The sequence below is a fragment of the Egretta garzetta genome, unplaced genomic scaffold, assembly GCF_000687185.1.
Source record: "Egretta garzetta isolate BGI_Z169 unplaced genomic scaffold, ASM68718v1 scaffold251, whole genome shotgun sequence".
Lineage (NCBI taxonomy): Eukaryota > Metazoa > Chordata > Aves > Pelecaniformes > Ardeidae > Egretta > Egretta garzetta.
In genome coordinates this window covers 6,722,728-6,744,658 of record NW_009258952.1, presented here as the reverse complement: position 1 = coordinate 6,744,658, position 21,931 = coordinate 6,722,728, and the positions used below count along the sequence as shown (strand labels likewise).

The window sequence follows — 21,931 nt, the reverse complement described above, 5'->3', positions numbered from 1 at the left end:
AAAACCCCAGAGAACTCTATGGAATTATTCGCAATCAAGATCTTTAGGCAATATTTTTGTGAACATAATTTTCTTTTGTTGGATAAATCAGGAGGTAATTAGGAGATTGTAAATAGAGACAAATGCAGATTTTTAGTACGAACAATTCAACAAATGTTTGTAAATGTGCTTGTTTCTTTCCATGTTTACCCATCTGAAATGGAAATGCATATATTTAGATCAAACTTTTAGAAAATAAATGTTAATTTAAAGTTGCACTGAATTCTGGAAGCCCTTACTAGTTACTTATGAGTTACTATTAGAAGATAGAGTAATTCATCTCTGAATGATCTGCTCTTTGAGGACTGCATTTCAATAGGTCCTCAAGTACAAGCTTCCATTGTTTTGAGTTGCTGGGTTTTTCATTTCTTGTCTAACTTGGAGTTATTGCAGTACTTTAGAAGCCAAATAAGATACATTCTCCCTTCTAAACTTCAAATTTAAATTTACAAATATAGTAAATATGTTGTTAGTAAGAGTAATTAAAATGTGTGATATGAACTGCTGAATGTTCATGTAACTGAAGGTTATTGAGGCCTTTTGGATTCAGGCCACAAAGCTGAATGCTAATATAATTCCTTTCCTCTCAACATAACTTTAAGTATCTATTTGAACTAGTGCTTCCAGATAAATAAATTATAGATTTCATGATGAATCTTTCTTCAAGGAGAAAAGTATACTAGTGCTTATAGATATTTAATCCTTCCATAACCTATAGAACTCTTTGTTATCACCACTGTGGGCTTTCTTGCTGCAGTTTAACAGTTGGTAAATAGACAGTGAATGCAATTTCCGTGATGTAGCGTGAATAAAATGACGCACATTGATGCAGAAACATTAAGTGCTAACAGTACTCGAATCACACAAGTCATCCCTTTCCTGATGAGACTTGCAACCTAAGGCTAGAGAAGACTAATACTAATTTACTTTTTCGGGTTTTTTCAAATGTGCACATAAAATGGGATGATTTCTCAATAAATTTATTCACATAGGTGAAGGATTAAGAAATCTCAGGGTGTCTTATTTTTCTCATTCTGAGAATGCATTTATGGGAGAGTGCCTGACAGGGTTCAGTGTCTGTTATTGTTAAGTATTTGGGATTTTTTTTGTTAGTTAAACTGAAGGTATCAGTTTGAAATGTTATGAACTTGACATCTGCCAGTGTCCTGCCCAGTGCCGAGAAGTCTCTGTGTAGTAAGTTCTGCATAGTATGTGTCGGACGAATGTAAGAGAGCAACTGAGTGATCTAGATTTTCCCAAGGTAGTATAGTCTACAAGGATAACAAATACTGTACCTTTTTAGTAGACTAATCATTAGCTCTCTCAATCCTTACCCTCTCTACAGATTTAATATTCATGTAGTATGTTGCTGGTCATTTTAGAACCAACCTACACGAAGGGGAGCACTTTTTCATGTTATCTATTTTTGTAGCATGTAAAATGAACTCTCAGTTAGTCTCCGGGCACACATTCAGAAGTCTAAGTGCTTTACTATTTGCCAACCAGCTAGCAAGAATGACCTTGAAATCAGAAACTGCTCCTTACTGCACTCTGGGGCAGCATCTGAGCTGTTCAGGGGCAGCCCAGCAGAGACTGACAGACAGGTGAGCAGTAGCTCCTTGCCAGACTTAGAGGTCATGGACAACCTGAGTACAATATGGGGTACCTGGCACTGTCTGCTGATTGTGGATCGACAACTGTCCTCAAGACAAGGTGACTGAGAAGAAGCAGTAGAAGACATGATACGTATTTGCAATCTTATATTACCAGTGCTAAGAGGAATCAAGGGAATGTAGATGTTGGTGTTACTTTACAGCAGTACTTGTCAATACAGAGCAAAGCCATTCCCAAAAATGGAATAATAGAAACAGTGACAGACTGTGCCATGATGACTTTCAAGGGCTTATAACAGTTGAACATTCAGTTGATATCTCCAACTGCCTCAAGAAAGAAATGTGATAAACAGTTAACACTGACAGGAAGAGCTCTGTCTGCTTGGAAAGGTTTTCAGAAATCCCGAGCATTCACCTTTCTTGTGTTTGTTTGTTTTACACAACAAAAAAAAAGGCTGACAGATCTGAGGGCAATGTCAGACCTTGTACCTGGCAAGCAGTGCCATTCTGGTGGATTTCTGCAAGGCACAGCAAACAGGGGCATGCAGGGAACATAGATGAGCTGTGGTTTTTGGATTCCTTTCTGTCTCTTCCCTAGTACTCTTTCTCCTCCACTTTGGACCCCTGTTTCACATTTCTCCATCAGCCACTGGCACTGGATATTTCACAGAAGTCGCTGTTCCTTGAATTGTCTGGGAGGAAAATTCTGCTCACTCTCTGCCTACTGCATTTCTCACCCAGAAAATTCAAAATGCATTTGGAAAGTGTCTGTGAAAGGTTTTAGCGGCCCTGCTAAACCCTTGAGTGCTGCTTTTTAAAGACTATCCATTATGTGGAGGAGGCTTCTGACAATGGCCTGGGAACACGAGACCTGAGCCTGCTTCAGCAGCTGGCTTTCCTTCCCGGCACAGCAGCAGGCCGTCACGGCTCTGCCGGCCGAGCGCGCCTCACAGCCACCTCATCCCTCCGTGGCGGGGGCACTCAGGAGCCTGCTGAAAAAAAAAAGCAGGGTTTTGCTGGAAAATGCTGATTAATCAAAACAGAGCTCTTCCATGGGAAAACACCTCGTTTGACAAACTTCCAAAGAAACGGGAGAGAAGTTTGCACTGGAAATAAGCTTCTTTTCTGTCAATGTGCCTAATAACTGATAGGTGACCGAAACTCCTAAGACTTGCTTCTTCAAGGTTTAGGGCTCCATCAGTCCATCTCCTAGGGCTGCTGGCTAGCCAACAACCTAGAGGACTGTGCTCCTGGGTTCAGTTGTATTAATTTTGTAGTAGTATAAACATTCCTTTAAAAAATTGGACTTCTACCATGGGAAATGTCAACATTTTTACTTTTTCACCTGAAATAAAAGAATTTCCAGCAGAAAAGGAATTTCACTTTATGTTCGTCTTTGCTAAGCTTTCCATACTTCTTAGGAATAAAGCACTCATGGAAAAGCTCACAAATCCTGAGCTAACATTGTCTCACTTCTGCTTTCCCTTGATGCTAATGGTTAAGTAGTTTAGTCAAAACTAGCTGTATGAACTTCTCAAATCCAACCTAAATTCTCAAAAATAGTCTCCAGTGAAAATGTGGGGTCTATTAATTTATTGCAACTGACTAGCAGGCCATTACCTTGTCCATTCAGCCAATTTTTAACCTCAGAATATATAGTTGATATATGTATCTGCTATACTGATACTATACTACGTACTATAGCTGATACAGTAAAAACAACCACTTCAGTAAAAGCAACAGCTTCCACCATTCTGTGATCACATAAAACCATGTCAAGAAAAATGAAAGCTAAATGAAGGACTAGTCAAAGGTGTGACTTTAAGTTACCAGTATACAATGTTCTGATATTGTTCAGTGCTACCTCTTATGAAAAGACAACTACACACAAACATTTCTGTGGGGAAAATGTACCTTTGGGTAATGCACATATTAAAATTACCAGTATCTATACTGTAAATTAATACTGAATTGAATTTTTGTTATAAACTGAAAGGAGAACCATAGGAATCAAATTAATCCAATCACACAACAGCATTTTTTAATTTGCTATTTATGTTTATTTTTCAAAGGTAATGCTGCAATACATGTATCATGCACTGCAGTGCATTAGAAATGGGGAAAAAATAAACCCCAAAAAACTTCATCAAAACAGCAAAGCCTAGATTCTGCAAGTGTTAGAGAAGGAAAGGAGTCATACATAGGAGAAACTGTTACGGGACATGGATTCTGTTTGGTTTCGCTTCACCTTTTATTTGTCACGTATGATAGGTGTAAAAACATGGTTGATGGAAAGCTTTTCTATTGTGCATAACTGTACAGCAAATTTACTTGGTATATTTTTTGCAGTACCTTTTCTTCAGAGAGAATACATCTGTGAACATATTCTTGTTTCTTACATGATATCCTTCAAAAATTCACTGGCTGTGGATAGAACACCTCTCTTAAATCTTTCCTTTGACATTTGTGCGAATTCTTAATGCATCATTCTTTGCTTCAGTAGGACTCTGTGACATACTTCTTCTTAGTACTAGTATCGATAGCAGTATTAGTTCAATATTATTGTCATAGTTCATGTTATGCTGGTGATGCACTGTGCTTTGTATTCACATAAAGAAAAAAACCACCTCAACAGTATTTAGTGGATAAATAAATATTATTTCGGTATGGGCAGAATTTGCACATCTACCACATCATCAGACATCACCGGGACCTAGCTCAGGTGAGGGCCAAGGGCAAATGATGGAGACTGAATGTGGGTCTGGAGTCAGCAGTGCTGGTTGCAGCACTTTCTCATCTTCCTTCTTCAAGGCTACAGTGTGGCTTCATATCAGAGCTGTCCCTGTGCCCAGGCAGCCAGCCCCAGGCGTACTCAGGGTCCTGGCAATGCCTGCACTTGCCCTTGGTGATGGGGAGGAGAAAAAAGTCAGTGCTTTCGCACTTTGGGGCATCTTGAAAACTGCTAACACTGGTGTTACTCTTCTTATCTTAATACTGACTGCTAAATTTCTTTATTCCACAGGAAAATATCTTTGTTGTGAGTTTCAATGAACTTGTGCTAAAATAAAGGTAATTTTCCCACTGGAAGCATCAGGGCAATTTACATTAATACTAAGGGGAAGTATTCATCTTTGATCCTTGCCTTTCTTAATTTTTCTACCTATCTTTATGGGATGCATCATTCAGCTGAGCATTTTTAATGATTACAGATTTTTTTGAGAAAAAATCTTAACCTGTTTGGCGTATCCCAAATATTGCTCAGGAAGCAAGTAGTTAAAAAATGTTGAGGATGTAATGTATGAACCAATGAAGCTTGGAAACGACTGAAATGTTTGTGATATTTTACGTTAGAAATACCAGCTACTACATGGAATATGTGATTTAACTGTTTGTTGGCTATTCCTGTGTTAGAGTAGTTCCCACCTTCCTCTGATGCCTGTGATGCTGCACAACATTTCAGATCCTTTCTTTTCCTCCCAGCACTCCCAGCTATAACTATGCACCAAACATGGATAAGCACTGGATCATGCAGTACACAGGGCCCATGCTGCCTATCCACATGGAGTTTACAAACGTCTTGCAGCGCAAAAGACTTCAGACCCTGATGTCAGAGACTACTGTGAATACAATCTTATTAGTTGATTACAAAATTAAATGAATTCTTTCTTTACCTTCACCAACCACAGCCTGGGGAAAGCCCCTGGGCTACAAAGAATTACTCCACATATCCTCAGTAGAAATGAATTCTCTTTATGTTCTCTGCAACGTAGTGCCAAGCTCCTCACTTGCTTCTTTCAATTGCTGGGTGAATAAACTGATGATTTTTTAAAAGGGAAATGTCACTGGGCCTAATATAAAGCCCGGTATTTACAGAAAATGCATCACCTGCATGTACACATGGATAGACACAGGTGGACACATGACAACATCCACTCATTTCACACACTCCCTTCACAGTTGAGCCTTCAGCTGAAATCTGGGAATTGGCAAATCACAGAAATTCAGGTGTCAGTCTGCTAGTGTTTGCAGACATTAGACAACGCGGTGTACAGCTAATTGCAGGTAACATGATACATGAACTATTAGGTGTATTTTGCATGACTTTTTGTTCAAAAATCAAGTGCCATGACCAAAGATTTTCCCCCAGAGATATTTCTTAAACTTTAATAAAAATTTACAGCCTTTTCCCAAGCTCACAACTGTAAGGAATGAGAGAGTTGCAGACTAACACAGTAAATAACAGCTGAGTACCATTTGCCCTAAAGATGTAGCAGACATTTTTCCCAAGTTGTGTTTGAGTACACACTGACTTTTGAACATCCTAATGCAACCATATTATGCAACACATTTTGCTATTTTAATTTTCTGGACCTGTTTAATTTTCCCTTCTGTCAAATGTGAAATTGAACTGGTAAGTTGAATTTTTTAACAGCACAGTAAAGATGACATGTAAAAATGCCCATCCCCAGAATGTCTGTTTCAATGAACTCATTGATGTCATGTATGATTCTGTGTATTTAAGGGAGTAAAATGATAGTTATACATGGTTATGCGCAAACCATGTTTTGCTACATTTCATTCAGTATTTTTCCTATGCTGTGTTGCAGTTATACCAAATGCTTGCAGAGATGGGAGAACTGGAAAATACCTACATTATTTACACTGCTGACCATGGTTACCATATTGGACAGTTCGGACTGGTCAAGGGGAAGTCAATGCCATATGACTTTGATATTCGAGTTCCTTTCTTTATTCGTGGTCCAAGCGTAGAGCCGGGATCAGTGTACGTTCTCTTATGTCTCTAGCACAGTTGTTGAACCTAATGTAAAATGTTTCTAAGAGCATGTAATTATCACTCTGTCCAGTTTCATTTCATAAAGGATGCCCTATTATTGTAGAGCAATGACTCTTATAAAGAGGCACTTCTTTCATTTTGCATATTATTAATAAGTCATAATGCAGATTAGAAAGTTGTATAATGTGTAGTCCTGTAAGGTTTGGCTTTGGGTTTTGTTTTTAAAAAGTAGGCGCTCATCTTTACTGCTCACCTTCTGGGTTAGCAGAATGGATGGCGTCATGCCCTTATTGTCAACGAGACACTGCACCTCCTTGGTTTGTTGTGCTCAGCTTTTCCTTTGGGATGACGGTCTGCAGTACTGGCCTGTCATTCTCAGAACTGCAGCCTTCAAAGGGGATTTTCTAAACTTAGCTCTTCTGTAGAGCTTTACATCTTCAAAGCCCTGATAAACATTAATTACCATTCTATTTCCAAGAGAATGTAAAGACTTACATATTGAACACATGCCAACGATGACCTTTTCTGTTGATTTGCAGAGTGCCTCAGATAGTTCTCAATATTGATCTCGCTCCAACAATTCTGGATATAGCAGGTCTTGACACACCTCCGGATATGGATGGCAAATCTGTCCTAAAGCTTCTGGACTTGGAGAGACCAGGAAACAGGTGGGTCCCAGCATGTTGGGGTTTTTTTAGCCAATTCAGAAGCAAACATCTGAGTAAATCAACAGCTGCGTGGAAAAAGATTTTGTGAAAATGAGCTGTGTCATGGAACAACCACAGCTTTCACATTTGAAGAGTCTCTTAAATAGCACATCTATAAAATTGCAGGTATATGTAAGTGGAGAGGTGTTTTTTCAAAAATAAATTGTTAACACTAGCAGTGCTGTACATAGGTGCCAGCAGTAAATATTATTATTTTGCTTTCAGGTTTCGAACAAACAAGAAGACCAAAATTTGGCGTGACACATTTCTGGTGGAAAGAGGGTAATTATTAGGGGTGAGAGAGTTCTGGGAGAGCCTGCCTGCTGGGAACAGTCTCCTGTACACGCTTTCCTTTCTGCTCCCTCCTCTTGCTTTTTATGGTCAACAAAGTAGTAAATTTTGCAAGCAAACTTACAGGCCTGACTTGTTTGCTAGTTTCCCACCACTGGCTTTGCAAGCTGCTGTGCTCCCAAATCCCTGCCTCTGAAGAAGCTTGAAAGCATGTTTTTCTGGCCACTCTCCTAGCCTGTACCTCCTCTTTCTCTAACATTGTACTTGTGACCACTTATGTCATTATCTGACTCCTTTTCTTTCCAAATCTCTGCTTCAAATCCAGCTGTGCAGGATCCTCTTATCAACTATTTTGTATTTTCCATCACATCTTGGAAGCATTATTTTTGTTCTAGCTAAGAAAAGACTTATGTGTAAATGAGAATCATGACTGTAACTGCTCCTCTTTTCACTGATACCTCTTTACACCCTCTCACCTTGCCAATTACTGCTGTGAAAATTTTCTCTGAGTAAAAATTTTACAGCAATTTCCTTGTAGCCCTTTACGGCTTTACAGATTATGGAAATCTTGTGTGATGTAGTACAAACCAGTGCATATAAGACACATTGTAATATATAAGATATAGCAAAGCTAGTGCTGAATGAGTATGGAAGCCCTTTAGTCTCTTCGGTTCGGCTTTCCAGAGAGGCGAGTGTGCTTCAGCATGCTTTGCTTTGTGAAAGAACATGGTTTTATGTATGAATGGTGCTGAACTGTATCAGTTAGACATATTTCAGCAGCCCTTATTTCTTTTTGGGTAGTTTCCAGCAAATCACCCGAGCCTTGTTTTCACTACATGACCTACATTGAAGGTCAATAACAGAAATGTGGGGATCTTTTTTTTCCTGAGAAGACATTAAATCTTCAAGTAGCTTTGCTTTTCCAGTTAAATTCACCATCTCCAGAGTTTAGAATACTGAATCTAAAATACTCAACTTTACTTTTTTTAAAGCAAATTTCTACGCAAGAAGGAGGAACCCAACAAAAACACTCAGCAGTCTAATCAACTACCAAAATATGAAAGAGTAAAAGAATTATGCCAACAAGCAAGATACCAGACAGCCTGTGAACAACCAGGACAGGTAAGTTATAAACAACTGCAACCTTCTATGTGCCACAGGGAAATACCTATTTTCCACTATGAGTCAAAAGAATTTGAAGAATATGGCATTTGGAAGATAGCTGAAAGACCATTATTCTGAATATCTTTAGAGCAAAGAAACCCAGACACAAATTGCTCTAAGCAATGGTCCATTCTAAGGTGGTGGAGGGCTGGTCCTTAGTTTGCTGTCTCAGTACAGTCTTATGGTAAAACTCCCATGGTCAAATATAATATTAGATGACTACTTTTTCTTTGATTCAGCGTATTGCTAAATATGCAAGGTAATTCAATTATAATTATGAATAAGGGAGAGAACCTTTCTGAGCAGTGAAAGCTTGTACTCACTGGGCTAATTCAGAATTATTCAAGCAAACTGGTTAGTCCTATGGTTACATCTGACTTCATTTGCTGGGATGAACAACTGGGCAACACATTTGGTAATCATCATGCTTTATGATTTATTGAAACACCTTTAACGGAAGGGTCCCCTTGCTCAGAAATGCATGCTGTTTAAGGTCACTGTAAGGAATCAGACAGTGATACCCATACCCAGGCGTTACTTTTTCTTATAGAATCATAGAATCATACAATTGTTTAGGTTGGAAAAGACCTTTAAGATCTCATAGTCTTAATGACATAATGCCTTACTAATACAAAGGTCTAATTGCCTGCTCACAAAACCAGAAGTTGCTGCACCCCTGGCTTGTACGCTGACACCTGCAGCTCTGTTGTGTGCATACAGGGAGGGAGTTAAATTAAGAAAAAGTGAATCTGACTCCAAATATACCTACAGTAACACATGAAGATCAATTCACTGGGGAGATGTGGAAGGGAGCTGTATGGCCCAGGCAGCAGCTCGCACCCTCCCTGCCATCCTCCCCCTCCACCCCTGTCCCCACACACCTCCCCAGAGGAGTGTGAGGCGATTTCTCCCAGGCAGGCTCTTGTGTCTTTCCCTCAGATGTTTGCTCTCAGGCCGTTGCAGCCGGCCGTAGGCCTGGCACTGAGATACGGGTAAGCTGTTTTGAACGGGCACATAAAGCCTCACTGTGCTCTGCTTCCATCTGCAGCCACCCATGGCGCTTCACCCGGGGCAGGTGGAGCTCCGCACGACAAACTGGAGGGCACTGGGGGAGAGCTCGCTCACCTAAAGAAATGCTCCGTCCCTACTTTTACCCTTCTTGTTCATTAGAGCGTAGTGTAACAGTAAATCTCAGTTAATCCCAGATTGGACTGGAGTATGTTTTGGCTGGCACATCCTCGGTCATGTCCTCTGCCACAGCTCTCACCTCACACATGCTCCTTAAACGTGGCTGCTTTTGAAGAGTTATACACAATGTCATGGCCTCACCCAAGAGCAAAGTTTGCAGGAGTTCAAATGCTGCCATTTTAAACAGAGATTAAATTTGAAAAAGTGAACATTTTTATAAAAACTAAAGGAGATCAATGGAGTCATTTAGACTGTTAGACGCTAAAATGTTTAGTTTTAAAATACCAAAATATTTTCTTTGCAATTATTTCTTATATTTATTACCTCTTATGCCAAAAGCCAGGCTTGGAATAGCTTTACTTTTCCACATGTGAATAGAAAATGTTAAGTATCCTGACCAGATATCACAACTGAAGCAGTAGGAAACACTGCGCACAGCCATGTTCCCGGTCCACTGCAGTAGACTTGTCTTTCCATCCCATATTGCTGGATCCTGTTTGATCAAAGGGCGGAGGAGGAAGCCTTGATTCAGCAAGGAGCTTACAAGAGCAATGGTGTTTGATAGCAGCTCTCCCACCTACAAATTCCCATCAAGATCCTTTAAATGCAGGAGATATGTTGGCTCCACAGAGCCCATCCCTCGGGGCTGAATGAAGGACAGGGCTGAACTGACCTTTTTAAGACCAATTTTCAGGCATTGCCTGTATATAAATTATTTTCTTAAAAAAAGAGCCCAAAGTTGTCCCTGATACTTCTAACACCCTGAAGGCTTCTTGCAGGGATGCTGAAGTTAAACGTGCCTACAGAAACCTCCCATCAGGCAGAGCAAGGCCAGTTTCTTGGCCTGTATGCAGTGCTCGCAGGGAAGTCAATGTAGAATGGGAAGGGTGTGAATTTAAAGAGCGACACTGGAAATAACATGAACTTCAGCAAGGCATTGCAGTGTGAAATAAATGTCCGCAGAATTTTTTCCATGTAGAAAAGTTCTTAAAGAAACTTATGCCAGATGGTTTCCTATGTGCAGTATGAGGCATCATAGTTCAACATGAGGTTCTTCCAGCAGATTTCCCCTAGTCATTTTGCACCTCTTGGAAAAGAGAAAGAGGAAATATTGTTACAAGGGTCTTAACTTTGTTTTATCTTTTGAGATTAGTATCTTTCTTTAATTCAAATTCCATAGGTGCATATATAGAAAATCTTCATTTTAGTTAGGATGGTCTATAATACTTCCTACATTTACCCTAACCGATTGCAGTCAACGTCACTTAAATTAAAATCACCTTCACAGAATGAGTGATTGCTGACAGTTTGTTAAGTAATGAAATTACTGGTCTGTGGGAAGTTGCTGATAAATGTCTGAAACTAAGAATAAGCATTTGGTGAATTAATACACCAATGTACAGTCCAGTACATTTAGAGCTTGTTCTTCATTTTAATTTACTTTTGTCAATATCTAGTTCATTTGAAATGGAGAACGCAACTGGGGATTGAAAAAGAAGAAAATTTGGTTCTCCTGCATTAAAATGAGGTGTGATCCTGAGACCTGCTAGTTCCAAAATCTCCAAGGGTGTGGTACTCAGGAAAATAGTTGCTTCAGCCTATTTTCTATTTAATAAGTGACATCTAAACAAAAAAGAAAAAAGAAAGAAAGCAAGAAAAAAAAAAAGAAGCCGGCATAGTAAAGACTTTAATTAAAAGTTTGAAAATTTCAATTTTTTTTATGCCCAGTGTCTAGCCAAAAGTAGGTAACCATAAAAAAATGGGAAAAAAAGAAAATATTAAACATCTGTATAATTGCTATAATATTCCATAATTTCTAAATCTCTAAATTAGTTTGCCAAAAAGAAATAAGAAATTTAAACTACAGATTACATTTAGCTGCAAATCAGTTAAGGCTTATGGATTACCAAAAAAAAATTTTTCATTAAGAAAAAATAGCTATAAAATGCATATGCAAAATTAAGTTAAACTACTTTCACCATGATTTTTTTTTTATACACATTTTTTAGCACCATGGACAGATTACATCATTTTCATTGTGGTCCACCTTCCCCTTGCTATTATTTTCATAATCCCCTTCATGCGAGGACAGTTCCCAAAAGTTCACTCACCTCCTTGAGAACCTATCAACGAGATGTGCACAACTGCGTGGATATGTTCACTTTTGCGTTATGCTGAGCAAGTCATTAACTTGGGTCAGCATGGAGCCCTTTTCGGAGGAGAGGACTGTGCCTGCTGAGCTGCATTAGCAAGAGCACAGCTAAAAGGTCATGGGAAGCCATCACTCGCCTCTCCTTGGTGCTTGTGGGCTGCAGCTGGAGTGCTGCATTTGGGCTGGGCCCTCCATCAGCAGAGGGACATCGCTAAACTGGAGCAAGTCCAGTGGAGGACCCCAGAGATGGTCAGGAAGTACTGAGAAGGGGCGGAGGCTTGTTTAGCCAGGAGAGCAGAAGGCAAAGGGGGAATCTAATTGCTTCCTTCAAGTACTAATGGCTAGTTAGAGAGAAGACAGACCCAGGCTCTTCCTGGAGGTGCACAGCAAAACACCTATCAGCAACAGACAAGTTGCAGCAATGGAAAGTCTAACTAGGTGTGTGGAAAAAAATGTCATCATAAGACTGATTAAGCACTGGAGCCCAAAGAGGCTGTGGAAGGCCCATCCAGGGATACTTTTAAAACCTAGCAATGTTGTTCCTACTTTGAGGAGGAGGTTGGACTAAATGACCTCCAGATGTTCCTTCCCGCAATTCAATATACTCTTCATTTTTTGCTAGCTTAATACCTGGACTTGAGGCTTTCATGTTTTCTTCCTTCTCCTCAGCTTTGTAACTTGGGAAGTGCTGTTAACTTTGTCCATCTTGTGAGTTATGGGCCACCTGCCCATATCGTATTTGGATACAGACTAGATTTCGGCTCCCACCCTGACCCAGCTGTTGACCTGCCCTGACCCACAGCACAGCCAGTCCCATCACACTCAGGCTGGGTTCACTCCCCCTGCAAAGGGAGCTGCAGTGGGGTCAGCTCGCCGCTCAGCTTTGGGGCTTGGGATGGGGTAGAAGTTTCCTTTGCATTCCCTCCTTCACATCCCAGAGAGCGCTCGAGAAATTATGATGGGAACCAGAGGTTTCCTTTGTAGTTTATAAGCCAAATTTGTCACCAGTTTATGTGGTGTAACTTACTGAGGTCACCTGATTGGGCCCAGTTGGTTTAGTAGTGACTATTGACGGGGTTTAGCACTTAAATGGTTTGCAGGCTTTTTTTATATTTCATTGGTACATATTTCCCCTCTCAGCTTTACTGTAATAAGGTACACAGTACAGAAATATCTGTCCATCTGCAACATGTTGTTTTAAAATGGGAAACAATCAGTGCAAATTTTTAACTAAACTTTTTTAATTTTCCAACAGAGCAGAAGTAATAGCATGTGAACAAATGTTTCTCTGGATTAATACAACCTTATCATGACACAAATCTCCTCTCAGGTTTCCACTGAAATAACCTGAGTTGAGAATATATGTTAGTTCAGGAGGTTTAGAGGCAAGCTGCTCTTAAATCCTCTGGCAGGTTATTTTTGTTGAACTCAGTCCATCTTCTCGTCCATTAAATACTTCTGGATTCTTAGCAAATATCAAATAAAAGCACGTTAACTGTGTTTTCATTAATACTTTTTATTTCTCTCTTCCCTTACCTAAATGTGCAATTAATGAGTTAATTCATAAGTATTTATTCTTTTTCTCTCCACCAGTCTGAGTCATAGGAATTTACCTGAGGCATAATTTTGAATTCTGGGACTTAACACTTTTTCCCAGATAGCAGTTGCCTTTCGAGCTCTTGTGACTGATAGGCCAGGTGTCTCCAGTGTACTGTTCAATCCTTTATTTATAATTAGTATCAAATCCACAGCCAAACATGCATTTTTATCCTCTCACAATAATTACAAACCCCACAACCTTATTTTAAAATTTTCCCAAAAGAGGACACCTCCCTTCCCCCCCCCCCCCCCCGCCCCAAATTAGGACTGTGAAGCTTTGTGTTTAAAATCTCAGCTCTTAGGTTGGATGACTCAGCAACCAAACCCAGCCACAGGTCTGTTTATTTTATGGGCATACATCTCCTACCAGCTGCTCCACAATACCTGCCAGTCTGTGAACAGCAAAGGTCTGAAACTCCAACGAGCACTGACAGTGGGCAGAACGGAAAAATGCATCGTGCTGCCCGTGTTTGTATGGCACGCGTGCCCACGAACTCAAACCAAGCTAGACAGGTATCATGGTGTAGCAGCTAACCTTCCCTGTACCTTTTCTTCATGCACCTCAGCTTTAGAGATGCAGAATATTTTGTTTCTTTCTGAGGAACTGTATCCCAAAACTGCCCTAAAGAAATAATGTTCCGTTTGGAGAATATGCCTGATGACTGCACAGAGGTTTGAGTTAATTAGGTCTCAATGTATTTTACAGTGATTTAAGGCTTTACAGGTAGTCACTGGAGACATGTTGCTGAATCCAAGCATCAGCTCTGCGGTAAATGTGCAAGATTCTCCTGGCTCTGATCCAAAGAACATGTTATGTAGCCTGTACGTACTTATTTTTTACAGATTCTTCACCATTTAGAAATCTAGCATCAGAATTTGATTTTATTGTTCATATTTATCACATTAACATATCAGCATTCAGTCAAAAGCATGTCTATTTGTAATGCTAAAAGAACACTTGCCATCAGTCAGCTTACAGATAATATTGTAAAGGAAATTAGAATGGGTCTTATTAGGTGTAGTCTGGTTTGGCTCAAGTATCTATGTTCTCATAAAATAAATATCACAGACCATACATTTGTAGAGGTCAGCTTTATGACCAGCTGCAGAGTATGAATAAAAACACCTAAGCTGGTAAGAGCTGGCCAGAAGCGTCAGATGCCTGGCCAGCAACTGACAGCCAGACCCTGAGCACCCACTAAAACCCATCTAAAATTAAGATTTGGCATATAAACATCGCTGATGGATCCTTCCAGTTTCAGAACAGCATCCTGATGCTCGCAGGCATCAAAAGGCACTGGTGGTGAATGTGCAAGAGTACATTAACCTATTGCTATTCCATACACTGCCTCCCACCTCAGCACCTATTCAGAGAGAGTTTCTTCTGGCATTCCTAAAGCCAGGTGTTAGCAGCCCAGTCAGTGTAGGTTACTGCAAGACAGAAATTATTTTTCTTCATAGTAGCGACATTTGCTTGTGTTTAAAGCAGTGACAACTAAGCCCCTCAACCTGTTTTACCAGAACATTAATTTGAAGCTGGCTCTTCTTTGCCATCTGCCCATAGATACCATGTTTCCTTAGGGATAACTCAGCAGCGCATCTATATGCAGGCTTAACTGGAAGCATATGTGTTTGGGACCAGTCGCGTGCTTAAAACTGAGTGTGTACTTCAGTGCTTTCACGAACAGCTCTTGCAGCAATTGCTCTCTTTAGACCCCACGGAGTCATCCCTCATAACCAACAGCAGCATGCCTGCAACATAGCTGCTCAAGAATTCATAGGTATTGCCAGAAATTATGTTATCCCTTGTTAAAATACCACCCTGTTTATGAGTCAAAACCAAATATAAAGATAAGTTCCTTTATCTCTAAAAATAATCCTTCAAAACATGGCATTTCATATTTCAGCCTAAATATTTCACATTTCAGCCTAAATATTTAAGTTTCCTATTAAACAGAGGGCAGCTCTTCCCAGGTTTGACAATTCTTCAAATTTAAGCAATTCTTAATCTGAAGTACCAGCTCTATTCCGGATAAAATCAGAGATATTCCAGTCTGGGAACATCACTGGTTTCACCTCTTTCAACGCAGGACTATGTTCAACATTTTTACCACCATCTTATCAGTGCTCTCTGGCGGAAAGACTTTTTAGTGGAATGGCACGTTAAAAATGTTTAGACGGAAAACATAGATTATGCAACAGTCATGTTTAGCACTTTCTTGTAGTACTCCTTTAAGGTTCTCTTTTTGCGGAGTTTCCATTTTAAAGTATCTGGTGAAATACAGTATAAATTAAGTCCTCTGTAAATAAAATATATATGACCTAACAGTAACTGATTATTATTGGTATTGCTATTTATAACTGAAAGGGTGAATTTATCCTTTTCATTGGCTCCTATTTGTTTGCACCTGAGAGTGGACGTTTATTGGAGAATAACAGAAATCTGTTGATGTTGAGTTATAACTACAGACAAGCTAACAGATTTGGTAGAGAATGCTCTGGAGGTGAAATATTTGATGTCTCAACCTAAGTACCTACACTTCTAGAGCTGACAATGCAGTCCATGCATTTTTTAAAAACTGTTATAGTGAACTGCTATAGCTATGACACTTAAAATCAATCTTGTCTATATGTCAAGAATGCGAAACCTTATAGTCTGTAAACTTCCTAGGCTATTTTCTCTTTCTTCCACTCCTTAAACACTGCAAAGTAGCTCCAAACTGGCAATTTTCATAGTTATTTCTGTTATACAGTGATTCATTTCTTCATTCTTTTTTTCCTCCAGTTCTGTCCCTGTGTGTTTAACTGAATGTATTTCTGAAGCCTGTCATACTTTTCCCCCTATATTACATCACTTCTTATAGGACAAATTGCTTCCCTATCTATTGAACCACTGGCCGTTGAACTTCTCAGGAACACTTTCTCGGGGTGTTAAACTGTGTATAAATAACAGGTTTTGAGTATATTAGCGTCAGTAGACTCTGGAGCTGTGCATGATTCAGTAGAAGGTGGTCCAGATATGAGGAGTGGTGCAAAAATTGGGACCTGCCCTTATGGGTGGCGTCAACCCAGTTCTAAACTCAAGGAGGAGGTTTGTGTTCCACAAAAATGCAGCAGTTCCAAATTCCCTGAGCAAACCTGGTACACCATCTTTGTGAAACAGCTGCACTCGCATGCAGTGTTTGAATACTGCTGAGATATAACAACACAGATTAATATTTCCAGGCGCACTTAGGAGCCTCAGTCAGGACCCAAGTTCATGACTGCTCTGCGGGAATGCATAGAGGGCATGTCCTTAGCCCGTAAACATTTCTCAGTACTCAGGTCCAGTTCAGCAGAAATAAACTGCTGCTGTTCTGCACTATTTACCATAGCTAACTAATTACGGGGCAGTTCTCAATATGCTGTGTGACATGGCCTCTTTGAACAGCACAGAGAAAGCAAAACCAGAGCTCAGCTCTCATTGCGGTAGCACGCCCTAAACCAGACTCCCTTACCGGTGTTATCACACCAGATCCCCTGAGACTCACCCAGATCTGCTTACTGCCGGTAGAGGAAAGCAGTACACACATACAAAGCCCATGATGGTATTTTCATCTAACCTGTTTTCAAATTTAGGTCATGCCTTTCAAAACAGGGGAAAAAAAGGGAAATGAGATCGTGAGGACATGTTTAAATTCATGAAGTCTTCTTTTTCATGCCTTATCTTAACATTCCCGAGACTGAGCGATAATACTCAAAGTCAGTCATACATTACCAAAATGAAAAAGCACCTGTAAAAATGTTGTCACCGTGCTATATTTCCAGTTGCATGTTTTTCAGGGTTTCATAGCTTTGTGATAAAATCTGACAAGATATTTAACGCTGAAATGTCTACTGCAAATACCGGGTAATTACATTTCATAGAAACCTGTGGCTTGCCTACTCGTAAGACACCTTTCGGGAACTGTCTAATTAATTTCCCTTCTATATGGGGGGGTAGGAACTCTCTCAAGGCTGTCACATTCTGTTAACTAAACAAACTTGAAATCCTGCTTAAGTGGATATTTACAGTGCAGCACATCACGATGATTCATGCCGAATGTATATTTTTATGCCTTAATTACATTCAATAATGAAATAGACTTCCTTAATTTTAAGGCAGTGGCACAAACTGATTAATACCAGGAAACTGAGACCCAAGGTAGTTACCGAGTCACTTGATGTTGTCTTGCTCACGTAGCTCTAAGTTGCAAGTGGAGCCATGCCAGCGGAAAGCAAAGCCACCAAGTACAAACAATACCCTTTTAACCAGCCCATTTGCTCCCCTTTGCCTTTGAAATGACTTTATAAGGGCAAACTCTACCCCCAGATGAAAACTCATCATGCCAATGACATCACCCCTGCGGAAAAACTCCTGCTGCTGTCCTGCTGCAGCCTGGTGCTTGCCTCCCCACTGAGGAGCCCACACGTGTACTTATGTGTTTAAACTTCATGTTAGGCAGAGATTAAAGCAGCTCGAGCCCCCAGATGATGCTCAGTCCTTTTACCTGTCCTAAGCTGCCTCTGCAACTTGCTGCAAAGCCCCTCGCAGCGGGATAGTCCCAGCAGCTTTCAGGAGTGGGGTTTCAGGACTCTGCTGGTTGGGGGGTATTAAAGATCCTCATCCGCGTTTGCTTCCCCTCTGAAGTTAAACTGAGGCAGAAGGAAAACTGGAGGAGGAAAACTGGAGGTGGGGAGTTGTAGTGAGAGGGAAATAATTGCTGGAAGGGAGGTGATGAAATGAGATGAGAGAAGGAAAAGATGAGTCAATGGCAGGGAAAAAGTCTGACACAGGTTAAGTTTCACAACATGACTGAAACGATACAGCAGCTTGCTGCAGCCAAATGGCAGGGTCCTGCTTTTCCTCTCCCATTAGTTGTGTTTGTTTTTTTTTAATTCTGAGTTAGTCCTCTTTTCTCCTACTGAGGGAGAGAATAAATCAGCACAGGGGTCCCTGAGTCAGCCTGCAGCCAGAAGAAGGGGCTATCCCATATTCCTATGGCAACAGTGAATGGTTAGATCGGCTTAGGTGTCTTGTGAAACATCACCACGAGAAGGAAGATAAACATGGGGAAAATAAGAAAACATACACAAATTAAAATATAATGAAGACATACTTTGTATGTGCCAATATTTTTTTATTGATGGAGAAATGGGGACCCAGAAACCGAACCTAGTAGCCCTGGATTTCAAAGAATAGTTTGGTATTCATAGCGGGAAGGAAGGTAGAAAACAGAGGAGAAGAAGGGGCAGCCCATCAGTCAGAATCTTGTTTTACGTGCATTAATGCATTTTATAGATCTAAAGATGAGCAGGACCGTAATGACTTACTGCATAATGCATGCTCAGTGCCCGATTACACGGGCATGGGCAGGGATTCAGGAAAGTTAGCCTATAAATTCCATCTTAGAACTCTGAAGCATCTTTATAATGACACTTTTTGAAGTAAAATTAAAAAAGAAAAAAAAAAAAGAGTAACTGAATCCCATTTAATCCCTGTTTTAAATAGAGAACTATTATTGGCTTGTACTAGACACAGAGAGTCTTGTTTCAGTGTTAGTCATAATACTGTTAAATGTGATCTAAATGGCTATTGAAGCCACTCCTGGAACTTCTTGCTATAATTACTGTTAGACAAAGAGAACACTTATTTTACTTTAAAATGGTGCTTTTGAGACTCATTAAAACCCAGTGCCATATGTTTATAAACGTAACGGGTAACCAATAAACACAGGAAATACAGTGGTGCAGTCAGTTCTTATCCTGTAACAATCACCTCTTGCTGCGGGGGGAAGAGCACACGTGCCATCGCAGGAGAAAATCCTGCAAAGCGTTACAGTTCTCAGACACCTTTGCTGGTAGGAAGTCACCTTCTCGCTTGTAGGTTCGGGTGCACACTGAAAGTCTGGACACGAGTGTCATTTCTGGGGCGGCCATCAGATGCACGTAGGCCTATGGCCTTTTACAGATGGTTTACTGTCCTGGGGTCAGAGGCATGCCAACACACAGGCAAGGTCTCGGAGCGTGGGACCCATCTTTTAGCTCAGCCCACGTGTTAGGACAGAGAGTGCTCACGTGCTGCTGCGGTTCAGAGCCACATCACCTCAGGTTATCAAGTCAGCAGATCTGCCTGAGGCTTAGCTTGCTTTCTTCATTCTTCAGTCAGTTTGACAGCACCCCCAAACCAGTCCAGAGCAGTCATTAGTTAATGGAAGAGACTTAGAATCATAGAATCATAGAATCGTTTAGGTTGGAAAAGACCTTTAAGGTCATCAAGTCCAAGACTTACCAAAGCGTGTGTGCTCTGATATTAGTGCCCATCTCAAAAATTAAGTTGGACTCTCCATTAGGACAGCATTTAGCTGCCTTGCTATTATTAATGTGGCAAGAGAAAGTTACTCTATTCAGTCACAGGAACCAAAAAAGGACACATTACAGGGAAAATTAGCTGAAACTGCAACTAAGAAGTTCCAGTTATTGATAGCATTATTGAGTTTTGCTCTCTACACTATCCAGCCAAACTTAATTGCTTTGTATGCAAAGTCTGGCTGCTGTGGCTTAAGATGCGCAAGCGAACAAAACTCACTGGGTAACAGTCGTTTATAGTTGTATTCAAATTATAAATAAACATAGCTATTTCTAGATCTCCCTATTGTTATTTGGACTACAACCGACTTAAAATCTTCACAGGCTTCTTAGCTTGTGTAGGGTGCTAGGAGTGCCAGCTATAAGCCAGCAGCCATATAAGGCAAGCGCCGGGCATGGGCAAAGGAGCTCTGATCTGTCAGCAAATATCCATGTTTAAAAAAAAAAAAAAAAAAAATGACATTTAGCTTTTTTAAGACAGTTCGGTGTGGAAAGGAAATTAAAGCCCCAGTTGCTTTTTAATTTGAAATGTGAAGACAGTGGGATCCACTGGAAAAATCCACCTGGAGTCTTCCATCTGGTTCAGTGATGTTGATAATCAAGTCAGACAGATATTGTGCAGACAAGCTGGAAAAATTCTGTTTCCTCTCATTCTCCCACACTTGCTCTGATATTCAGCACGTGTACAACGCCTTTTACAGGTACACCTTCCAGGCTGCCTTTTTGTCTCCCCAGGTCTGGCACAAATCTCAAGACTTAGGTATCCAAAGGAGTTTACCCAAGCTAATTTATTTGTTTACTGTCCCTAAGGTTGCTCTCACCTGCTGGGTGTAGGGAGGGTGGCCGGGGGTATCGCGCTTTCAGGCTTCTCCCTTCTCATGTAAAACTTAAAGAAGCAGCAATGTTTGCAGGTCTGAGTGGCATGGTTTCCAGGGCCACGTCTTAGGGTGCAGGTCCTAACTCTGAGCACTGGTAAGGAAATAAATGACATATTGTTAGTGGTTTATGTATTTTTCTATACATCACATCCACAGTTTGTCCTTCTCTTTTCCAAGGAACCCTACAACTGAACCAGTTCTTCTTCATCTGTGGGGTTTTTTTTATTTTCCCCTGAATCATGTTAGAAATTCCAAGTCACAGAACAAAGAAACAAAGTTTGTTTTTTCAAAGAAAAAAAGAAGAGTTGGTGAAAACAGCCCTGACAGCTGTACTCTGCGGCTCAGTAAATTAAGACTTTCTACTTGCTCCTTTCAGAGATGTGTTTAGTCTAGATACTCTTGATTTATATATCTTTTTTTGGCTGGGTTGTATTTTTTTTATGCAGATTTGCAGTGATTTCATTCAAGCTTATGTTTGCCTAGCATGAGAGAGATGTTGAGAAGAATGTGAGTGAATTCAGTCCCTTAAAAAGTTTCCCTTCTCGGTCTGTTATTTAAGGGACTGCTTAATTTTTAAAGGAATTTGTCTGTCTTATTTTACAATCCACCTCAAAGTAGCAGAGGTTTGGAAGGCTGCTGGGAAATCATCTTCATTTCTCTCTCTCACAGAAGTGGCAGTGCACGGAGGATGCTTCTGGCAAACTTCGAATTCACAAGTGTAAGGTACCTGGTGACATACTTGCCATCAGAAAAAGGACCCGCAGCATCCACTCCAGGGGATACAGCGGTAAAGACAAAGACTGCAACTGTGGAGACACTGATTATCGAAACAGCAGGACCCAAAGGAAAAATCAAAGACAGTTCCTGAGAAACCCTAATGCACAAAGTAAGGGTTAGCTGATCTCTGGAACCGCTGAGGCAAAGAGCAGGGGGGAGACGGCGAGCAGAACACTGGTTTACCAGTATACTCTTGTTTTCACCTCCGAGTCTAATGAATATATCCCTAATTAGGCCGTCAGGCTCCACACAATGGCCTCTTTAATAACAATAACGACGATATTTATCCTTTGGATGACGGTGAGGAGTAGTCTCCAGGCCCCGCTCCCCCCCTGCCGTTT

The 21,931-nt window shown here is 40.5% G+C and overlaps 1 protein-coding gene across 1 annotated transcript in view; it reads left to right on the top strand.

The window, feature by feature from the left end:
- Positions 1-21,931, top strand: part of SULF1 (sulfatase 1) — a 63,005-nt gene that overhangs the window by 26,450 nt on the left and 14,624 nt on the right. The window contains exons 5-10 of the mRNA XM_035890109.1: positions 5,133-5,271; positions 6,236-6,435; positions 6,987-7,115; positions 7,380-7,436; positions 8,438-8,567; positions 21,483-21,699. Coding sequence (XP_035746002.1) covers positions 5,133-5,271; positions 6,236-6,435; positions 6,987-7,115; positions 7,380-7,436; positions 8,438-8,567; positions 21,483-21,699 — 872 coding nt within the window. The remainder of the gene's footprint in view (positions 1-5,132; positions 5,272-6,235; positions 6,436-6,986; positions 7,116-7,379; positions 7,437-8,437; positions 8,568-21,482; positions 21,700-21,931) is intronic.